General features: G+C 47.9%; 1 protein-coding gene across 1 annotated transcript in view; it reads left to right on the forward strand.

Annotated features, from left to right (window-relative positions):
• The first annotated feature begins 8,260 nt into the window (after positions 1-8,260).
• GRIK4 (glutamate ionotropic receptor kainate type subunit 4) overlaps positions 8,261-15,398 on the forward strand; it is a 139,663-nt gene continuing 132,525 nt past the window's right edge. Inside the window, exon 1 of the mRNA XM_009638429.1 lies at positions 8,261-8,342. Coding sequence (XP_009636724.1) covers positions 8,261-8,342 — 82 coding nt within the window. The remainder of the gene's footprint in view (positions 8,343-15,398) is intronic.

The following is a 15,398-nucleotide window of genomic DNA, read 5'->3' on the forward strand; positions in this document are numbered from 1 at the left end:
AAGCGGCTGGTGCAAGGCTGTACACCAAGGCTTTCATGAGTGCCAGGTGTGGGGAGCTAAACAAAGCTTTTCTTGCTGCTTCTTAGATGATTCGGAGTCAAGCCTGTCCAGAAACTTTATCCAAGGTAAACAGCCCTCAGCCTCATAATTATCATTATTAGTATGCTTAAAATGGTTAAAAAATTGAGGTGATGTCATGACGTACAGCTCTTAGAACCGAGGATGGTGTGGACAGCTCTGGCCCCTGTTTAATGGCAGCTTGCTGTCCTCAGCTGGAAGAAAATCTGTCTTTCTCCTTCCACCTACAGACGCTCCCCCTCCCCCAGGCTCGTTGTGATTTTCCTTTAAGATAACAGCTTCAAGCCAATTAAGAATGTCTGAAGTGGGCAGAGCAAGCCGTCGCTGTGTGAGACCACAGTGCTTTTAACTGCTATTGTTTGTTAATAAAAATAAATTGTGGGCACCAGGGAGGGAGAAAATCCCACATAATCTTAGTTTTCTCTTTTCGGTTTTTTTTTTTCCCCCAGTGAGAAGCGAATTGTTGCAGCCAGGGAAGCAGATGATGTCGGGAGGGGTCGTGCTGGGATGGCTTGGAAGGCTACTGGTCCTGTTGTTGCCTGGCACGTGTGCCCCCCATCTCCTTGGTTCGGCCGCTGTGTGCACAATGTAAATCATTGCCTGTAAAGCTACGATGCCAGGCTGTGAACCGGAGGGGGCTGAGGCACCGGCAAAGCTGGCGTTTTGCTGCCTCCGCTGCTGGGAGCGGTAGCTTCTGGCAGAGGGATGGGGCAGCCGAAGGCAGCATCCTCTTTGTCACACCGTGAAGCTGGCCAGAGCTCGTCCATCACCGCTCCGGGCTGCAGAAGCATGGCTCAGGTGGCTCTGCCGGGGAGGCTGAGGCAGGGTTACACTAAACAGCCCTGTCAAACAGTCCTAGCGCTTTCATATATTGAGGGGTTTTGCTCGCGGTGCTGTGCGTGTCCATCATGTTATGTGCCTTGGTGTCTATTCCCTCGATGGCCACAGGACTTTCGGCGTTGCTGTAGTGCTTGAAGGCTTTGCTGTGCCTTGCAGTGCTCTGTGAAGCAGGGCAGAAAGACAAGGGATGGGAGCACACAGGCTGGATCCTATTCTGTGCCCAAAGGGGCTTGCCAGTGTGGTTGTACTGGCAACATTTCCTAGCAGAGAATCAGCTTAAACCTGTTCCTAGAATAAAATAAGCTGCCCCAACAAATTAGTTTTAATGCTATCAAGTCGATGCCTGTAATGGGACTTTTGCAAGCATGACTCTGAGGGGGCAGGTGGGGTTTTCACACTCGTAATTCACTTGGCTGTGCCAATAAAGCTTTCAAGTATTGACTGACCCTGGGGGGCCTGCTAGGTCGTGTGACAAGCCTGCGGAGGAGCGGATAATTGAATGAAGACGTCCTGTGACTCAGCCTGAAACTGTAACTGCTGAAGTCTCCCTACCTTCACAGGTCTGTGGTTGATAATGCTGGGGAAAATCTAACTTTTTGCGATAGCTGAGTCTATATGCAGCTTGTATGAGGAATTAGGATGGCTAGGTATTGCTTTTATCTCTGAGCAATGATAGGAAAAGTTGATCAGGCTTTGCTAATGCTGGGGAGGATTGAGAAGGGTGAGACAAGAGAGAACTCAGGATTGTGGAGAGAGAAAGTTAAAATAATCCACAGGAATGAGAAATGTCAGGAATATATTCGTCCTTCTGCTTCACTGCCTCCAGAATTCTTTTCTCCTTGAAGTTTCTTGCCTTTTTTTTTTTTTCTGGAAGTCACGAAGGGGGGAGGAAAAAAGAAAAAGAGAGAGATAAAAGAACACAGCTAGGAGAATAAAAAAAAACCCTCCATTTTATGTATCAGCTGAGCAGGTGTTTATCACTAATATCACCTTCCCTTGAATATCACCTACTCCACTGCTAACTGAATGACCCTCACGGAGCTGTGCTGCCACTGTGGTGTGATGGAGAGGCAGAGGTCCTTTTATCCCCCCGACACCTGGGGAAGAGAGATACCACTGGTCTGTCTCTCACCTCGGATGAGTTCATCCCTGGCAAGCCACAGTGCGAATCTTGCGAGGACAATGCGAGAAGAGCAAAGGCATGGTGGCTGAAAGTAAAGCAGGCTCTTTAATGCTGATGAAATCTAAAAGGAGACATAGTTTTTATAGGAACATAGAAATTGCTAGACTGGAACAGAACTGTGTTTCATATTGTTAAGTATCCTTTTTTAGTACTAGCTGCTTCCAGCAGCCGTTTAAGGAGCCTTGCCCCAAGGGGTGATTCTTCTAACCCTCAAACGTAGGGAGTTAGCCAGCGCCTTGCAGCGTGAAGGGTTTACATGCCATCCAAAATCTTATTTTCTCTTTTTTTTTTTTTTTTTAACTTTAGTATTGTAATTCCAGTTATTCATTCTCTTTATAAATGTCTGATCCTTCTTTCAATCTTCCTGAGGTTTTGACTGCAACAATACCTAGTGGTAATGATTTACCCATGCTAATTATGCATTTTGCAGAGGAAAACATATTGTTGGTAGCTTTAAATGGAGTGATTTTTCGGTTTAATTGAACTTACATCTCTGTATCCCTGGGGCAGGCTTGCAATTTAGTTCCTCCCCTCCCCCTGAGACACACAGGCACTTTCTCAAGCCCAGCAACAGTCACCTGTTGAAATGTTTTTCAGGTTCTTTGCCTCTTGTCAGTTCCATTTAAATTTGAGCCTCTCTGCAGATGAAGCTTTGCAAAAGGAAATAGCTCTCTTCGCTTGTCGAAAGAATGAAAAAGGCTCTGTTAAGTTGTTTGTTGATATTTCCTGACAGTTTCTCAGAATTCCTTGCTGCTCTGCAGCTGTTAAATTTGTTGTCTCAGCTGTGAGGATTACTCTAGCTTTGCTTGAGCTGCATTTTCTCACCATTCATCAAGTTTCTGGTGATGCACAGAAAGATCCATCAACACCAAAGCCACCTCCAAACTAGCAGTTGGGTAAAAGTCTGCCTCCTGATTGCCTGGGTAAGATTGAAGTTGCTGCCAATTTTTAAAGGGTGTTTGTGGTTTCTCAGCGAGCTTGCAGACGATGGCGTAGGGGGGTTGCAGTAGAAGTAAATGGAGGTTGCATCAGGATAAAGCACGCATTGGGGTTTTTGAAAGCCTGGTCCTGGCACCCCTTCCAGGAACGCGGAGAAAAGAGCCAGTGCAGCTGGAGATGCTGTGCCCTGTCTTGCTGGGATGCAGCCCATCTCCAGGGCTCCCCAACTTGCTGGGGCCAGATGTGGCAGGGCAGGTGGCAAACGGATTTTGCAGGCTGGTGGTATCTTTGGAAGTGTGAACAGAAATAGCAGTGCACCTGGATTTCTTGAGTGCCCTTGGCAGGTTGGGCAGAGGAACAAGAGGGAGAGAAGAGGGGTGGCTGGCGTTCAGGGATACCTTCACTATTGGTGTGACAGCTTCAGGAGGGTTTTATTCTGTGATTGAACATTTTATTCTGCCTTTTGGCTTTTGCCATATCATTTAAGAATTTTTCTGCAAAAAAAATCTCAAAATATCAGGAAGATGCGGGGACAGCAACGGGGAAGAGTACCATCTCAGACAGTCGTTAAAAATGTATAAGTAGTTTCAGAAGCAAGTTGCTTCCTCTGAGAAGCAAATCGTCCATAATTCTGCTTGGTATTTAGAGACTTTTATCTCCAGAGAGAACTCAAAACTGTTCAGTATAGTCTTGATTTATTTTATTCTCTTGAATTTTCAGAGCTAAGGATGAAAAAGGGCTTAATAGAAAAAGAATTACATACTTGTGCTGTGCAGAGAGAAGCCAGGGGCCAGCCCATGATCCACCAGCTATTCAGCAATTCACACACCACCCTGAAGGACCTATGAAGCACTTTTCTAGCCAGCCCGCTCCTTTTGGGGGTAGCAGATTCAGACTGCTTTATAAACAGCTGTCTATCAACCGGGCTCACTTGCTATCATAGCACACCACCAGTACAATAAAGGGGAAGCATTAATGTACGAGCTGTAACTGTAAAGGCTGACAAAAGTTCTCACGTTCTTGGTGGAAACTTTAGTCAAGGAAGTTGGTTTGATTTATCTCCAGTAAGCTGTGGTGCGGGTGAGTCGGGATAAGTCATCTTCGCATGTATAAGGCAGTGCAGCAAGTTGCTAAATATCCTTGTTCTCTGAAGTGTTTTCTTGGCTTCTAAGGCATCCTGCTTTGTGTTGCATGAAAGAAGAATGTCGTCTTCCTTCCCTCTCTGTGCGGAATTTCGGACTGCACTGGAGCTGATACCCCAGTCGTACCAGTGATTCATGACTGCACCTGGGCAGAAAGCATGTTTTATGGCTTCTCATGGGGAGATGAGAGAGACAGATGCACCTTGCAGCTGTAAGGAAGCAAAAGCTGTCAGGAGGATGGGTAGCTCAGCAGGGCAAAAATTACTTTACAATGAAGGGGTTTGAACTGTATCTACCACCCTTTAGTCCCTGAATTCAGAGAATGGGAGGCAGGAGGAACTTGGGGACTGAGAAGATGAAGAGAGACATGTGGACTGAAATACCTTTGTTCCTTTGAGAATAGAAACCTTGATGTTAGGCTAGGAATAAAAATCCTCTCTCTCTCTTTTCCCTCTCATCCTATGCCTGGAATTCCAGTGTCTGTTCCCACTGCTCAGTGGCGCAGGTGTGATGGTGGGGAAGTGTCCTTGTGTTGCACTCCCTGGGTATTTTGCAAGCACCTCCATTAACCAGATGGTCTATGGGTATGGGTTGTAGGAGCCTGTGTTGTTCTGCTCCTTGGTGAACCCCAAGGTGTATTTTGATTGCTGACAGCTGTTCCTTGTGTTCGTGCTCAAAAATCAAAGTTCTGGGAAGCCGTTCTTAGCGGTGGGTAATGCGTTAGGTGAACGCAGCATCCCTCTGTGCTCCATGTTCTAGGTAATTACAACCCTGCCGCTCACGTAGCAGAGCACAGCGGGTGCCCTGTATTTATTATTTAGCTTTGCTATTAACTCTAAGCTGGTGATGCAAAGGCAGCTGCTTCTCTGGGAATCTTGTAATTCGCCTCTTCGCCAAAGCAGGCTGTGAACAGGAGAGGTGGCCTTGGGATCTGTCCCTCGGAGCTGAAAGTCATGGGACCCTTTCCCAGACCTTGGCTGTTTGTAGTTTGCCTGGAGTGATTACCCTTGTGCAGTTTTTCTTTGCAGAGTCTAAAATGAGAACCACCCTTTTTGGCATGGTAATCCCATAGTGCTTTGGCAGAGAACACCAGGGATGTTAGCTCCGGCACCCTCCTCAAATGGCAGGCAGGCGTTTTCTTCCCCTGCTTTGGCTGGAAAGTGTTTGTTGGGTTTTTTTTTTCACTGCCTTTTTTTGCCCTAGTCCAGAGGCAGAGTTAGGCTGCTGCCCTGCTTTTTGCTCACAGTGGCTGCCTTTTAGATGCAGATACAAAGGGGTTGCTGCAGGTGGGATCGTTGTATTTATCTGCACGAAGACAGGGTCTTAAAACTCCTTGCCCGGTGATATTAGATGGATGCAGACAATGTTCTGGAGGAGAAGTGCACGCTGGTGGAGGAGGTGAGGGTAGTGGGAGTGTAGCCAAAGGCTGGCATCTCTCGCTGTCTCTACCAGAGGAATGAGCTCAGCACTGTGGCAGGGGAGCCTGTCGCCTTCTCAGGCCTGGCTCTCCTTGCCTCTCTGGCCTCTCTGTGTGGCTGCTTCTCTTATTCCTTCTCATTTTGTGTGAGAAACGCTGAGTCTGAGTGTTTGCCCCATCCTTCCCTGGGACCAAGCCATACCCCGTGTGCTGTCGAGCCCTATGTCCTTGGCGAGTGCCGTGGGCAGCTGCGGTGCGAAGGGAAGGGGCAAGGAGGGGGCGCGGGCTGGGGGGTGCGGGCACGCTGCTAAAGATGACAGCGTGGTGCAAAGCACCCAAGGTTTCTGCTAGTTTCTGGTACAAACACCTTTTGATGAGTTGCTCTTGCGAGCAAAGAGGTGACGTCTCAGCGGCTGGCAGACTGCAGCGGGGCCGTGGTGGGGAAACAGCAGGGACGAGCAATTGCTGGTTTTCTCAGTCGTGTCTCGGGATGCATTTAGAGCCTTTCTCTGCCTCTCTCCGTCTGATGGCTCTGGTAGCCTCTTCTAGATTGCCTTGGCAAGGCAGGAGGAGGCAGTGGGGGAGAAAGAAGGCAAAGCTCATCTGAGGTCCCGTATCAGATGCTTCACCAGTCAGGTTGTAGCTGTTCATCACCGTCTGGCAAGGGCCGCTCAGGATGTTTTTGCACTGAAAGCACGCCTAGGGTAGTGGTGCAAGAAGTGGGACCTAACGGAGGGAAGCAAGAGTGTGAGTCTTGGGGGGCGGCTTTGGAGCCGATCCTGAGCATGATGCAGCTCCTCGGGGTGCAGACCTTCAGCTCCTCTTGAGGTCCCTACCAACTCCTTCTCTGGCTCCGTAGGGAAGGTTTGAGGGGGGATGTGTGTGTGCCTGTGTGCGACTTTGGTGCTGCAAGTGCCCATTCTACAGCCTGGGCTGTAATACCGGGGTGAGTTAATTTGATGTGATCCTACTGTTTTGTCAATAACTTGGAAAGTTTTGAAATAACTGCTTCAAAGTGCTCAAATGATACGTTGCTCCACAATCTGTCTCTGCTGCTGCCAACGCTTCTAAGTAACCAATTTACCATGTGCTTAACCTTTTAGAGCTTTTCCTCCCTAGGCATTACTCTGTAACTCCCACTAAAAAAAAGAGAAAATTGCCATTGCCCTTCTCAGAGGTGGCTAATGATTTCCAGGTGGGGTTTTGGCAGCTTCTGCTTTTAAAAAATGCGTTGAGCGCACAACTTCTGTAATCAGGATGCTCTTCAAATGTCCAACTGGCATTTTAGCGTGGGGTCCCTCAATTTTCTTGAAACTGAGAGAATTGGGACTCAGAAGGCAGGGCTGCTGGTGGGAGCTTCCCAAGAGAGATGTGATCCAGAAAGAGATCAAGCCCCAGGGAGTGGAGATGTACAGGGGCTCCCCGCTCAGCCCTTCTGTTGCCTTCGTTTCTATGGCCACGTCTCAATAATTTTTCTGCCTCCCTTCCCTGTCTGTAAAAAGGAGATAGCCCCTCTGGGGAGTGCTGAGATGAGATGGAGAAAGTCTAAATGTAATCTAAAAATAGATTAATTAAAAAATTGCAAGTATAAAGCTACGTCGTTCTCGAACAAAACTCCTGGTAACTTCAAAGGCAAATTAAAGACTTTGCCTGTGTCAGGACTTCAATATTTGGCCCAAGAATTAGACAAATGGAATAGTGTGAGAATGTTTGCCAGAAAATTGGAGAAGGGAGAGATAAGGTAACAGATGAAATACTCAAAGTCAGCATTTAAGGACATTGCTGCCTGTGGAGATAATTTTATCAACTTGAGGGACAACCATTTCTCCTATAAAATAAAATCTACCCTCTACATAGCTGTTTAAAATGGTATTTGTTAAAAACTTGTTTAACTGTGCTGTGCGAGTCTGCTGTGGGATGCCAGGTCTGATGTCTGTACTAATGATAGATTTGTGGATTCTCCACCTACTGCTCTTCATTTCGATGGTGTTTCGACTTTGACAGTTAGACCTATGAGCATTGGGGTGGTGCTACCTTGTAAGAGAAGAAAAAAACCAGTCCTGCTCTTGGTCTTGTCCTGAATCCTCTTGCATATGAACAGGAGGGAAGGAGGTGGTGACTGTTGTTGGGGCTGGAGCAGTACAAAGAATTGGTTTCTAGTTTGGTGGCCAAAGCGACTCTTTGTCTCCAACTCCCATCCCTCAAATTATGTTTTGGTATGAAAATGTTTTGTCCTATCCTACAACCAGAAGTCAGCATTGTATTTTAATTTGCAGGCTGCTTTGAGTAAAGAAAATGGGGGGGGGAAGAAAAATTAGAGATGTGACTCAATATTAATTTCCACTTGTTTTTGTGGAAATGCTGAAAATGCCAAGATGAAATATTTGGACTTTTCCTGGTGTTTCTTTTCCATTTTTTGTTAGAAGCTCTTTGCCCAGTTTGACTCCAATTCCTGAATAATTCATGGTCTGTAAATAGCTTCCTCCTCCTCCTCCTTTGGTAAATAGACTCTTTGTCCCAAGTGCTTGGCAAGCTGGAAGCAGTGTCATCCTGCTGAGTCGCCGGTTCGAGAGCCGAGGTGCTCACGGTGCCGTGTGTTCTCTCTCCGCAGAGTTATGTCATGCCCAGACCACCAAAGGGCTCCATGAGGATTTATAGAAGATGCCCCGTGTCTTGGCGCCTCTGGTGCTCCTTCTGCTGTGGCTAATGAAGATCACTGCCAGCCCCCATTCCCTGAGGATCGGTGAGTACACAGCTTGCTCTGCCCTGCATTTAACCATCCTTCCACTCATTATTTGGGCCCCTCTGTGTAGTCGTGCTCGGACAGGGAAGCCAAGCCTTGCCTGCGGTGGCTGGGCTCCCTGTGCTCCCCGTTCAGGTGGGGCTGAGGCACTTGCTGAGTGACAGTGTCCTACCTGCTTTTTGGAAATGTTCTCTCCTTCATCTTGTAAATGAAATGCAGTTTATATTGAGTGTACATATTTGCATTGATTTTTATGGTGGTGATGTTACCTGATGGGAATCTCATTCTGCATAAATCTGAAGTGAAAGCCACTCCTCAAAGAGGCACTGAGGAATGAAACTTGCTCTCCCGCTATGGCCTACCCCCCTTGATGCTGTCCTAAGCTCCACGCAAAAGACAATAGGTTTTTGTACACATTGATGAGCAGGGCCTGTTAGAGCCCAAACAGAACCTAGTTAAGCGGTGCCACAAATAGGTTTTTGTACAAATTTATTTGTCCCCACATTGATGAGCAAGGCCTGTCAGAGCCCAAACAGAACCTAGTTAAGCGGTGCCACAAGAACATTAATAACTCCAAAATGCTCCATTTGTAAGAGAGTCCTATGCATTCGGTCTCCTTTGGGCTTTATTAAAAAGTGTTCAGGAAGAGGCACCGTCATCTTCGCTTGCTGCCTGTACAGATTAGGGAAAAGAAATGCATCCAGAAACCTTGTAATGAAACTTGCTTCGTAGTATTGACGCTTAACTCTGTTGTTTAGAAAGGAAACTGCTTTACCTGACTGTTCTCTCTGGAGCAACTAGCTGGTTTTATTAACTATTTGTTGCAGATAAGAAGCTAATCTATTCCTGTCCCCATTTGCAACTTTCACAGGTGACACTTGAAGTAAAATTACTTTTCCCCTCTGCTAGTGGAGCATGGAGCAGCTCAGAATTATAGCAAGGGAGGGTCTGTGCTGGCAGGAGTCTGGGAAGGGTGGCTGGGTGTTTTATATCCCCAGCATCTGTGATTCATGTGGAGCACTCATGCTGCATAGTCTGAGCTCCGCAGACTGCATTTCATGTTGATTGGCAGATCCTCCTCTTGAGCCAGCAGATGGGGATGGGGATGGACAGTATGTTGTCAGGATGCTGAAAGTGAAAGAGCCTTCATAACACCTTGTGCCACAGCCATCCCCTTCTGTGGGGAAAGTACTCTGGTGCTTGGGAGCGTGAGGGGAAGGGGAGCTCCGCCAGCAGCACATGTAGCAGCACTGGGCTGCAAACCAGTCTGGGATCTGGCGTGGTTGGCCACCTCCACAGTGCAACCCAGAGGTAAAGGGGAAGGTGTTTGAGAGGGATAGGACTGTGCTTTTGGGTTCCTGGCTGAGGCCTGGAAATGAAAATCCATGTGGCACCGCACTGGGGGCAGGCGGGATTAGCTGCTGCCTTCCAGGTCTCAGCTTGGTGCACGCTCAGGGGCTCCCTAAATGAAGTCAATGGTGGCTGCTGTGAGGCCATGTCAGTGCCAACCCCTGAAGCCAGGCAAGAAGAAGCTGGAGTATCTGGGTGTTCAAGGGACACATGAGCAACTGCGGTGGTAGCAGGAAATCTGTCTCCCTCCATCTGTCCAAATACTAGTTTTGTCTTCTGTGCCTGGTATCCGCTGCTGGGAGAAGGAGATCTTGACCCACTGCTTGGGCCTGAAGGCATATGCATAGTGTAGAAATTACTCACACCCTTGAACGCAGGCATGGTTCGCTGCCTTGTACAGGTACAAAGCTGTATGCCTCTGCGCTTAGCAGGGGCGCGTGGTGGTGAATAGCTGAGTGCATGCTGGTTAAACGTAAGCCTCTCCTCCTCAGCATCGGGTACCTGCAGAGGCTGAGGGCTGCAGCGCTGCTGGTCGGGCTGCTCTGCAGATTTACCCAGCAATGGTCTGACGGTGCTTTGGTCTCCATCCCAGAGACTGTGCCACCCATGGTTTTCAACTCTCACACTGAGGTCATGCTCTTTTGGACCCATCTCTCCAGTCTTAACATCCTCATGCATTTAGAAATTCTTTGCATTTGACTTTCTTTTGCAAAAATAATGGAACTGCTTCAGACACAGTTGGTCTTAAAATTTAGACCACTGCTGCCTATCCCAGGAATGCAATGCTCGATTTCCTTAGCCTGCACAGGGTAAGGCAGTGGAAATCTGTCTGTTGAATCCTCCTCGGACTGAAGAACTTGTATTAGGATGTTGCAAAGGCACTGTAGAAGTCAAGATTTCAAAGAAGGAGTAATGTTTTTGAGGGAATGGGAAGGAACTTTGCCGATCCTTCTAAAAGGCACTGGAGGTCATGGCTTCTGTGCCAGATAGCGTTAAATGTAAGAGTGGCCAGAGACCCTGCAGTCAAGTCCTAGGTGCCCCCAGTCACCTCCTGCCTCTTAAGAATGGGACACCAGCAATCCTGACCTTGGGCCCATCTGATTCCCACACCTGAGCCTGAAGCGAGAATTTAGCGAGGGAGGGGAAGCTCAGGCAGGTATGTTAGTGCGTATCTACTGCTTTTGCTTTGCTCATGGCCACAGAGCTCACTTCTCTGAAAACGGTGTGTGAAGCAGATGGGCAAAGAGCTGAGGAGGGGTTTGGGGTTTTGGTTTTGTTTCTTCAAGACACAGTTTTATTTTAACAATATATCCATCAAAAATGTTAATAAAAATAAAGTACAAAATAAAAGGAGAGAAAAAATATTACTAGCAGCCCTGAAATCATTCCCAAATGCATGCTTTTGGCAAGGCAGGGAGATACGGTATCTAGCAACATAAATCAATGCACTGCACAGAAAAGGAAAACAGACCAGCACGAACATTTAAATATTCAAAGAAAACACAAGCTAACATTTAAAGTAATTCTGAAAGCCATCTGCTAATGGACCGCTCAGATGCGCAGCTATATGATCAGTAATGTGAGGTGAACATAGGTGATGCCATGTCTGGTTTCTTCACCAAGTTGCTAGAAGAGATTATTGCCTGCTGTGCTTGGCTTCCAGGGTAGGAGGAGGCACGGTGGTGCTGAGTCAGGGGCACTTGGCTTGGCTTTAAACTAAGCACTGAGCTGCCCTGCTGCTGCTTTCTTGGGGTTTCGGGTGGATCTTGGCCCTGGTATTTCTCAGTGGAGTTTCTAGGCAGCAGATTGCTTAATCTTTGAGCACACAGCGACAGGAAGTTTTGCTAGCCTGGACGGGACCAACAACGAGTGTTGCATTGCAGTCAGCTTTAGAGGCATCATCTAAGCAAAAAAAATGAGCAGAATATAGGCTACAGGGTGACCTTCCCTGTGATTTTGGCATGCATAGGAACAATCTGTAGCCTATCATATGCTCTAATTCTCTCCTGGATACACAGGAAAAAACACGGGTGCAAACCTTTTTTTCAGCCTTTTTCTTCAGCCTGAAACTCTGTGTATTCCCTTCTTATCCCATCCTGGAGGAAGTCTCCTAGTTCATATTGTTCTGGAGTCCTTTGTGGGGAAAAACACTGACCCACATGCTTTATCCAAAACAGTGTCTTTTTACTAAGAGTTTCTTTAGTTGATCAGTCAGCTCACCTGGTCTGCCTTGGTGAGGTATTACCTCCCTAGATGCTCCAAAGTTGATTGTGATTGGGGGTGTGAAGAAGCAGGCAGGAATGGGCATGTTCTCGGAAGCTTTCAAGAGCTCCAGGAAGTGCCTGGAGACATCCAGGCAGGAATGTAAGGAATTGCCTGGAGACATCCTGTAGCCCTTGAAAGAGCCAACGTATGTCCTACCAAAATGTCCTGGGAGCGAAACCCAACAGTTGGTGCTTGCCCAGTGTGTGCCCTTGCACTTGCTGTCTTGCAGCCAACCACACCACAAGCAGGAAAGACATCAGCTCCATCCTGCCCGCCCCGGTGGCAGCGAAGGAGGATGGCTGGTGGAGTGCGCTGCGGGCCAGCATCTCCCCTAGCTCTGGTTTCCTGCGGCATATACTGGCAGTAGAAGTAATTCTGGTTTTGTTTTTTGTTTGTTCGCTCATGCTCAATAAAGCGTCAGGAAATTTACTTGAGTTATTTACTGAGTTATTTACTTGGTCTTGTAGAGCAGACCGTCAGAGCCCTAAATTGGTATTCTCTTGCTAGATTCATTGGGTGTACTAACAGCTCATTTAAAATTCATATACAAGCCAAAGTTGTAGCTTATACATGGCATTGCCCTAACTAGCATTAGGCTCGGTAGCACTGACGTACGATCTACTGACAAACTCCTTGCAAGGCCTTCTTCAGCCCTGCAGCTCTTTAGAGTGCTCTTCTCTGTAATTGCCTCTGTCCAAATCCCTTCCCTCCCTCTACCTCCCAACTTTGCAAACTTTATACAAAAAGCAAGATGTAGCTCTAGCATTTGGGGTATTTTGTTTGGTGAAACCTTGTGCTCTTCTACTCCATACCCGGTGCAAATGCATCCACCACTTGCTCAGCTGATAATTGAAGCCCTCTGCATGGCTGTCGCAGTGCTTGTGGTAGGGTTTCACCCACTAGAGAAGCAATGTGTGGTCAAAGTCTCCATGAATCCAAACTGGTGGTGTGATGTCACTAGAAGTGCCAGCCTGGGACATTTGTCCTTGTTTCTAGGCATGTTTCCAAAAAGCTGGAATACCTAAAGGGCTGTGAGTCTCCTGCATCTGCTCTGATTGTGGAACTATAATGTCAAGAAAATGTTCTTGGGATCCCCCAGAGCACGTGGAGTTGTGGGAAAGTGCTGGCATTTAGCTGTGCATGCTGAAGTAGGTGGGAAGAGGCAGGCTGGAGACATGCATCCAACTGTTTCTGCATCACTGCGATTGTATAGTGCCCCTCTCTTTCCTACCTATCGCCGTGTCACAGACCTGTGTCGCAGAGCATCATGTGTGTGGCCTTGCATCCCTGCGTAATTACCTTCCCGAGGTCCATAGGATACTAAGCTGCTTGTGTAGTGAGCTGTACGGTGTGCTTCTGCCCTATCCAGTGCAGTTTGTGCATTGGTGGATCCGAGCTGGAGGGCTTGAAGCAAGGAAGAAGCACTGAGCATTAAAAATGTGTAAGGCGAAAATGAACGATAATGGCGATGAACAGAATTATGGACGATTTAGTTCAGCTTCCCCAACTCCCAGAGGATACACATAATTCTCCTAAAGGCACTGCAGAGAAGATCCCACAAGGCAGCGCGTTATTTAGCATTACCATTTTAAAGGATGGTAGTGCCACTGATGATGAAGGTGCAGTCAGTCCCCTGGATGTTGTAAGAGAAAAATGTCAGTGTCAGCCCCCACGGGCGGGTACAAATGTTTCCTCCCAGGGGTGCGGTCTGAGATGGGGACCAACACGACTGTGCCCTGTATGGCAGGTGGGGACAGCCGTGGCTCTGTGGCAGGTTGGCTTGTGCCAGCCCCTGTGCCCCCGTATGCCAAAGGCACCTTGCTGACACGGCTTGCAACTCCACTTCTCTCCCCTGCGCGGAGGCAGAGGGGTATGTTTAAGCACAAACTCCTTTCCTTATGCCGTGCTGCTTTCTGGCATACCCAAGGCCCTTGCGGATGATACCAATGCAACCGCAATAAACTGCTGTCCACCAATTCGCTATTCCCCAGCAGAGAGATGGCCTTACCCTGGCTTTGAACCCAGCAAGGCTGCTGCGGTCAGCTGAAAGCAGAGGAACAATCTGGGAGTCTCGCACGGTGGTGCTGTTGCTGGAAAACCTTTCCACTTGCAATTAGTGTTTAAGAAAACAAAGCTTCTGGGAGGGGTTAGGTGACTCTCTCCCTGGCCAGCTGTCCCACCGGCGGTGGGAGCAGAGGCGTCAGGTACTGCCCGTGCAGGAGGGGGCACAGCTAATGGCTCCTCACCAGAAGGCAGCAGACTGGAGGGGAAGAACTGAGCTGGAAGCAAAGCAGGTCGCTGAGACATATGTGACTAGCTGGCTTCTCTGTGCCTGGAGCTAAAGGATTAAAAGTAATCCTTCTGCGCTGGTCACCGTCGTGAGCTGCGGGGCCCCAGTGCCCAAGGCTGTACCCGCACGCCTGGAGGGCAGCAGCGCTCGTTGGACGTGCACTTTTAAGTCCTGTCATGTTTGGACTGCGGTAATACCAGCCTGGCTTGAGGAGTGGGGTGGGAGGAGGGTGTAGCTGCTCTGGGGGTCAGGTCGAGGGGTACCTTCTGGGCCCGAGGGACAGTGGAGGAGCTAACTGTTTGCAAAATGTTTGCCAAGTTGCATCCGGAGAAATAAGGCATGAACTGTCCCCATGCTGCGGTGACAGAAGCAGGCGTGGGCTGCAGCTAGGTTGACGTTAAATGTGGATAGATGCTTTCCATGTGTACATTGGGGTCCTAGCCTGTAGGAACCCAAGCTAGAGGCTTTCCCAAGGGTGGCCTGTGGCTCCCCTCAAGTCCAGACAGTAGTTGCCCATCTCCTGGAAACCTGCCCTGGGATGTGACCCACCAGCACACCCAGCCCTCAGAGCTGGGAGGTGCTACTGGGTGCTTGAGCTTCAGCTCCATCCCCTGCTCGATTCGTGCCTTGCTGGGCTCATTTGAGCACTTGTGTGTAGGGTCTGGCCTACATTGATTTTATCTTTTTTTTTTTTAAAAGGCTTTCACATTTCATTCAGGACTTTCCTAGAATCTGAGAGTCTAAAGAAACAGAGAACTGGAGGAGGAGGAGAGGTATCCACATCTTTGTTGATGCATGACTTAGTAAATTTGTCTGGCTGAAACATTGTAAATGTTTAATTTCCCCCAATATTAAAAAGGCCCAGCTAACTTCATTAAGGTGAAGTAGATTCATAGTTATTTGTCATTTGCTGCTGAAGAGTAGTGAGAAGTAGAGAAAAATACAATATTAATTTGTTAACTATTTGCCCTTTTAATTTTGTTTTCAGTATTCTTCTAGGAGAGTGATATTTTATTTATGTTTTCTGAGTTACGTGCATAAATCTTTATTTTTAAAAAGGTCACCAGTATAGATGCCAGGCCTTGTCTAGACTTGCCCTTTGATTCTTTGCAGCTCTCCCCAGGTACTGCGGTGTTACGGTGCTAGGAAGA

The sequence above is a fragment of the Egretta garzetta genome, unplaced genomic scaffold (assembly GCF_000687185.1).
Source record: "Egretta garzetta isolate BGI_Z169 unplaced genomic scaffold, ASM68718v1 scaffold365, whole genome shotgun sequence".
Lineage (NCBI taxonomy): Eukaryota > Metazoa > Chordata > Aves > Pelecaniformes > Ardeidae > Egretta > Egretta garzetta.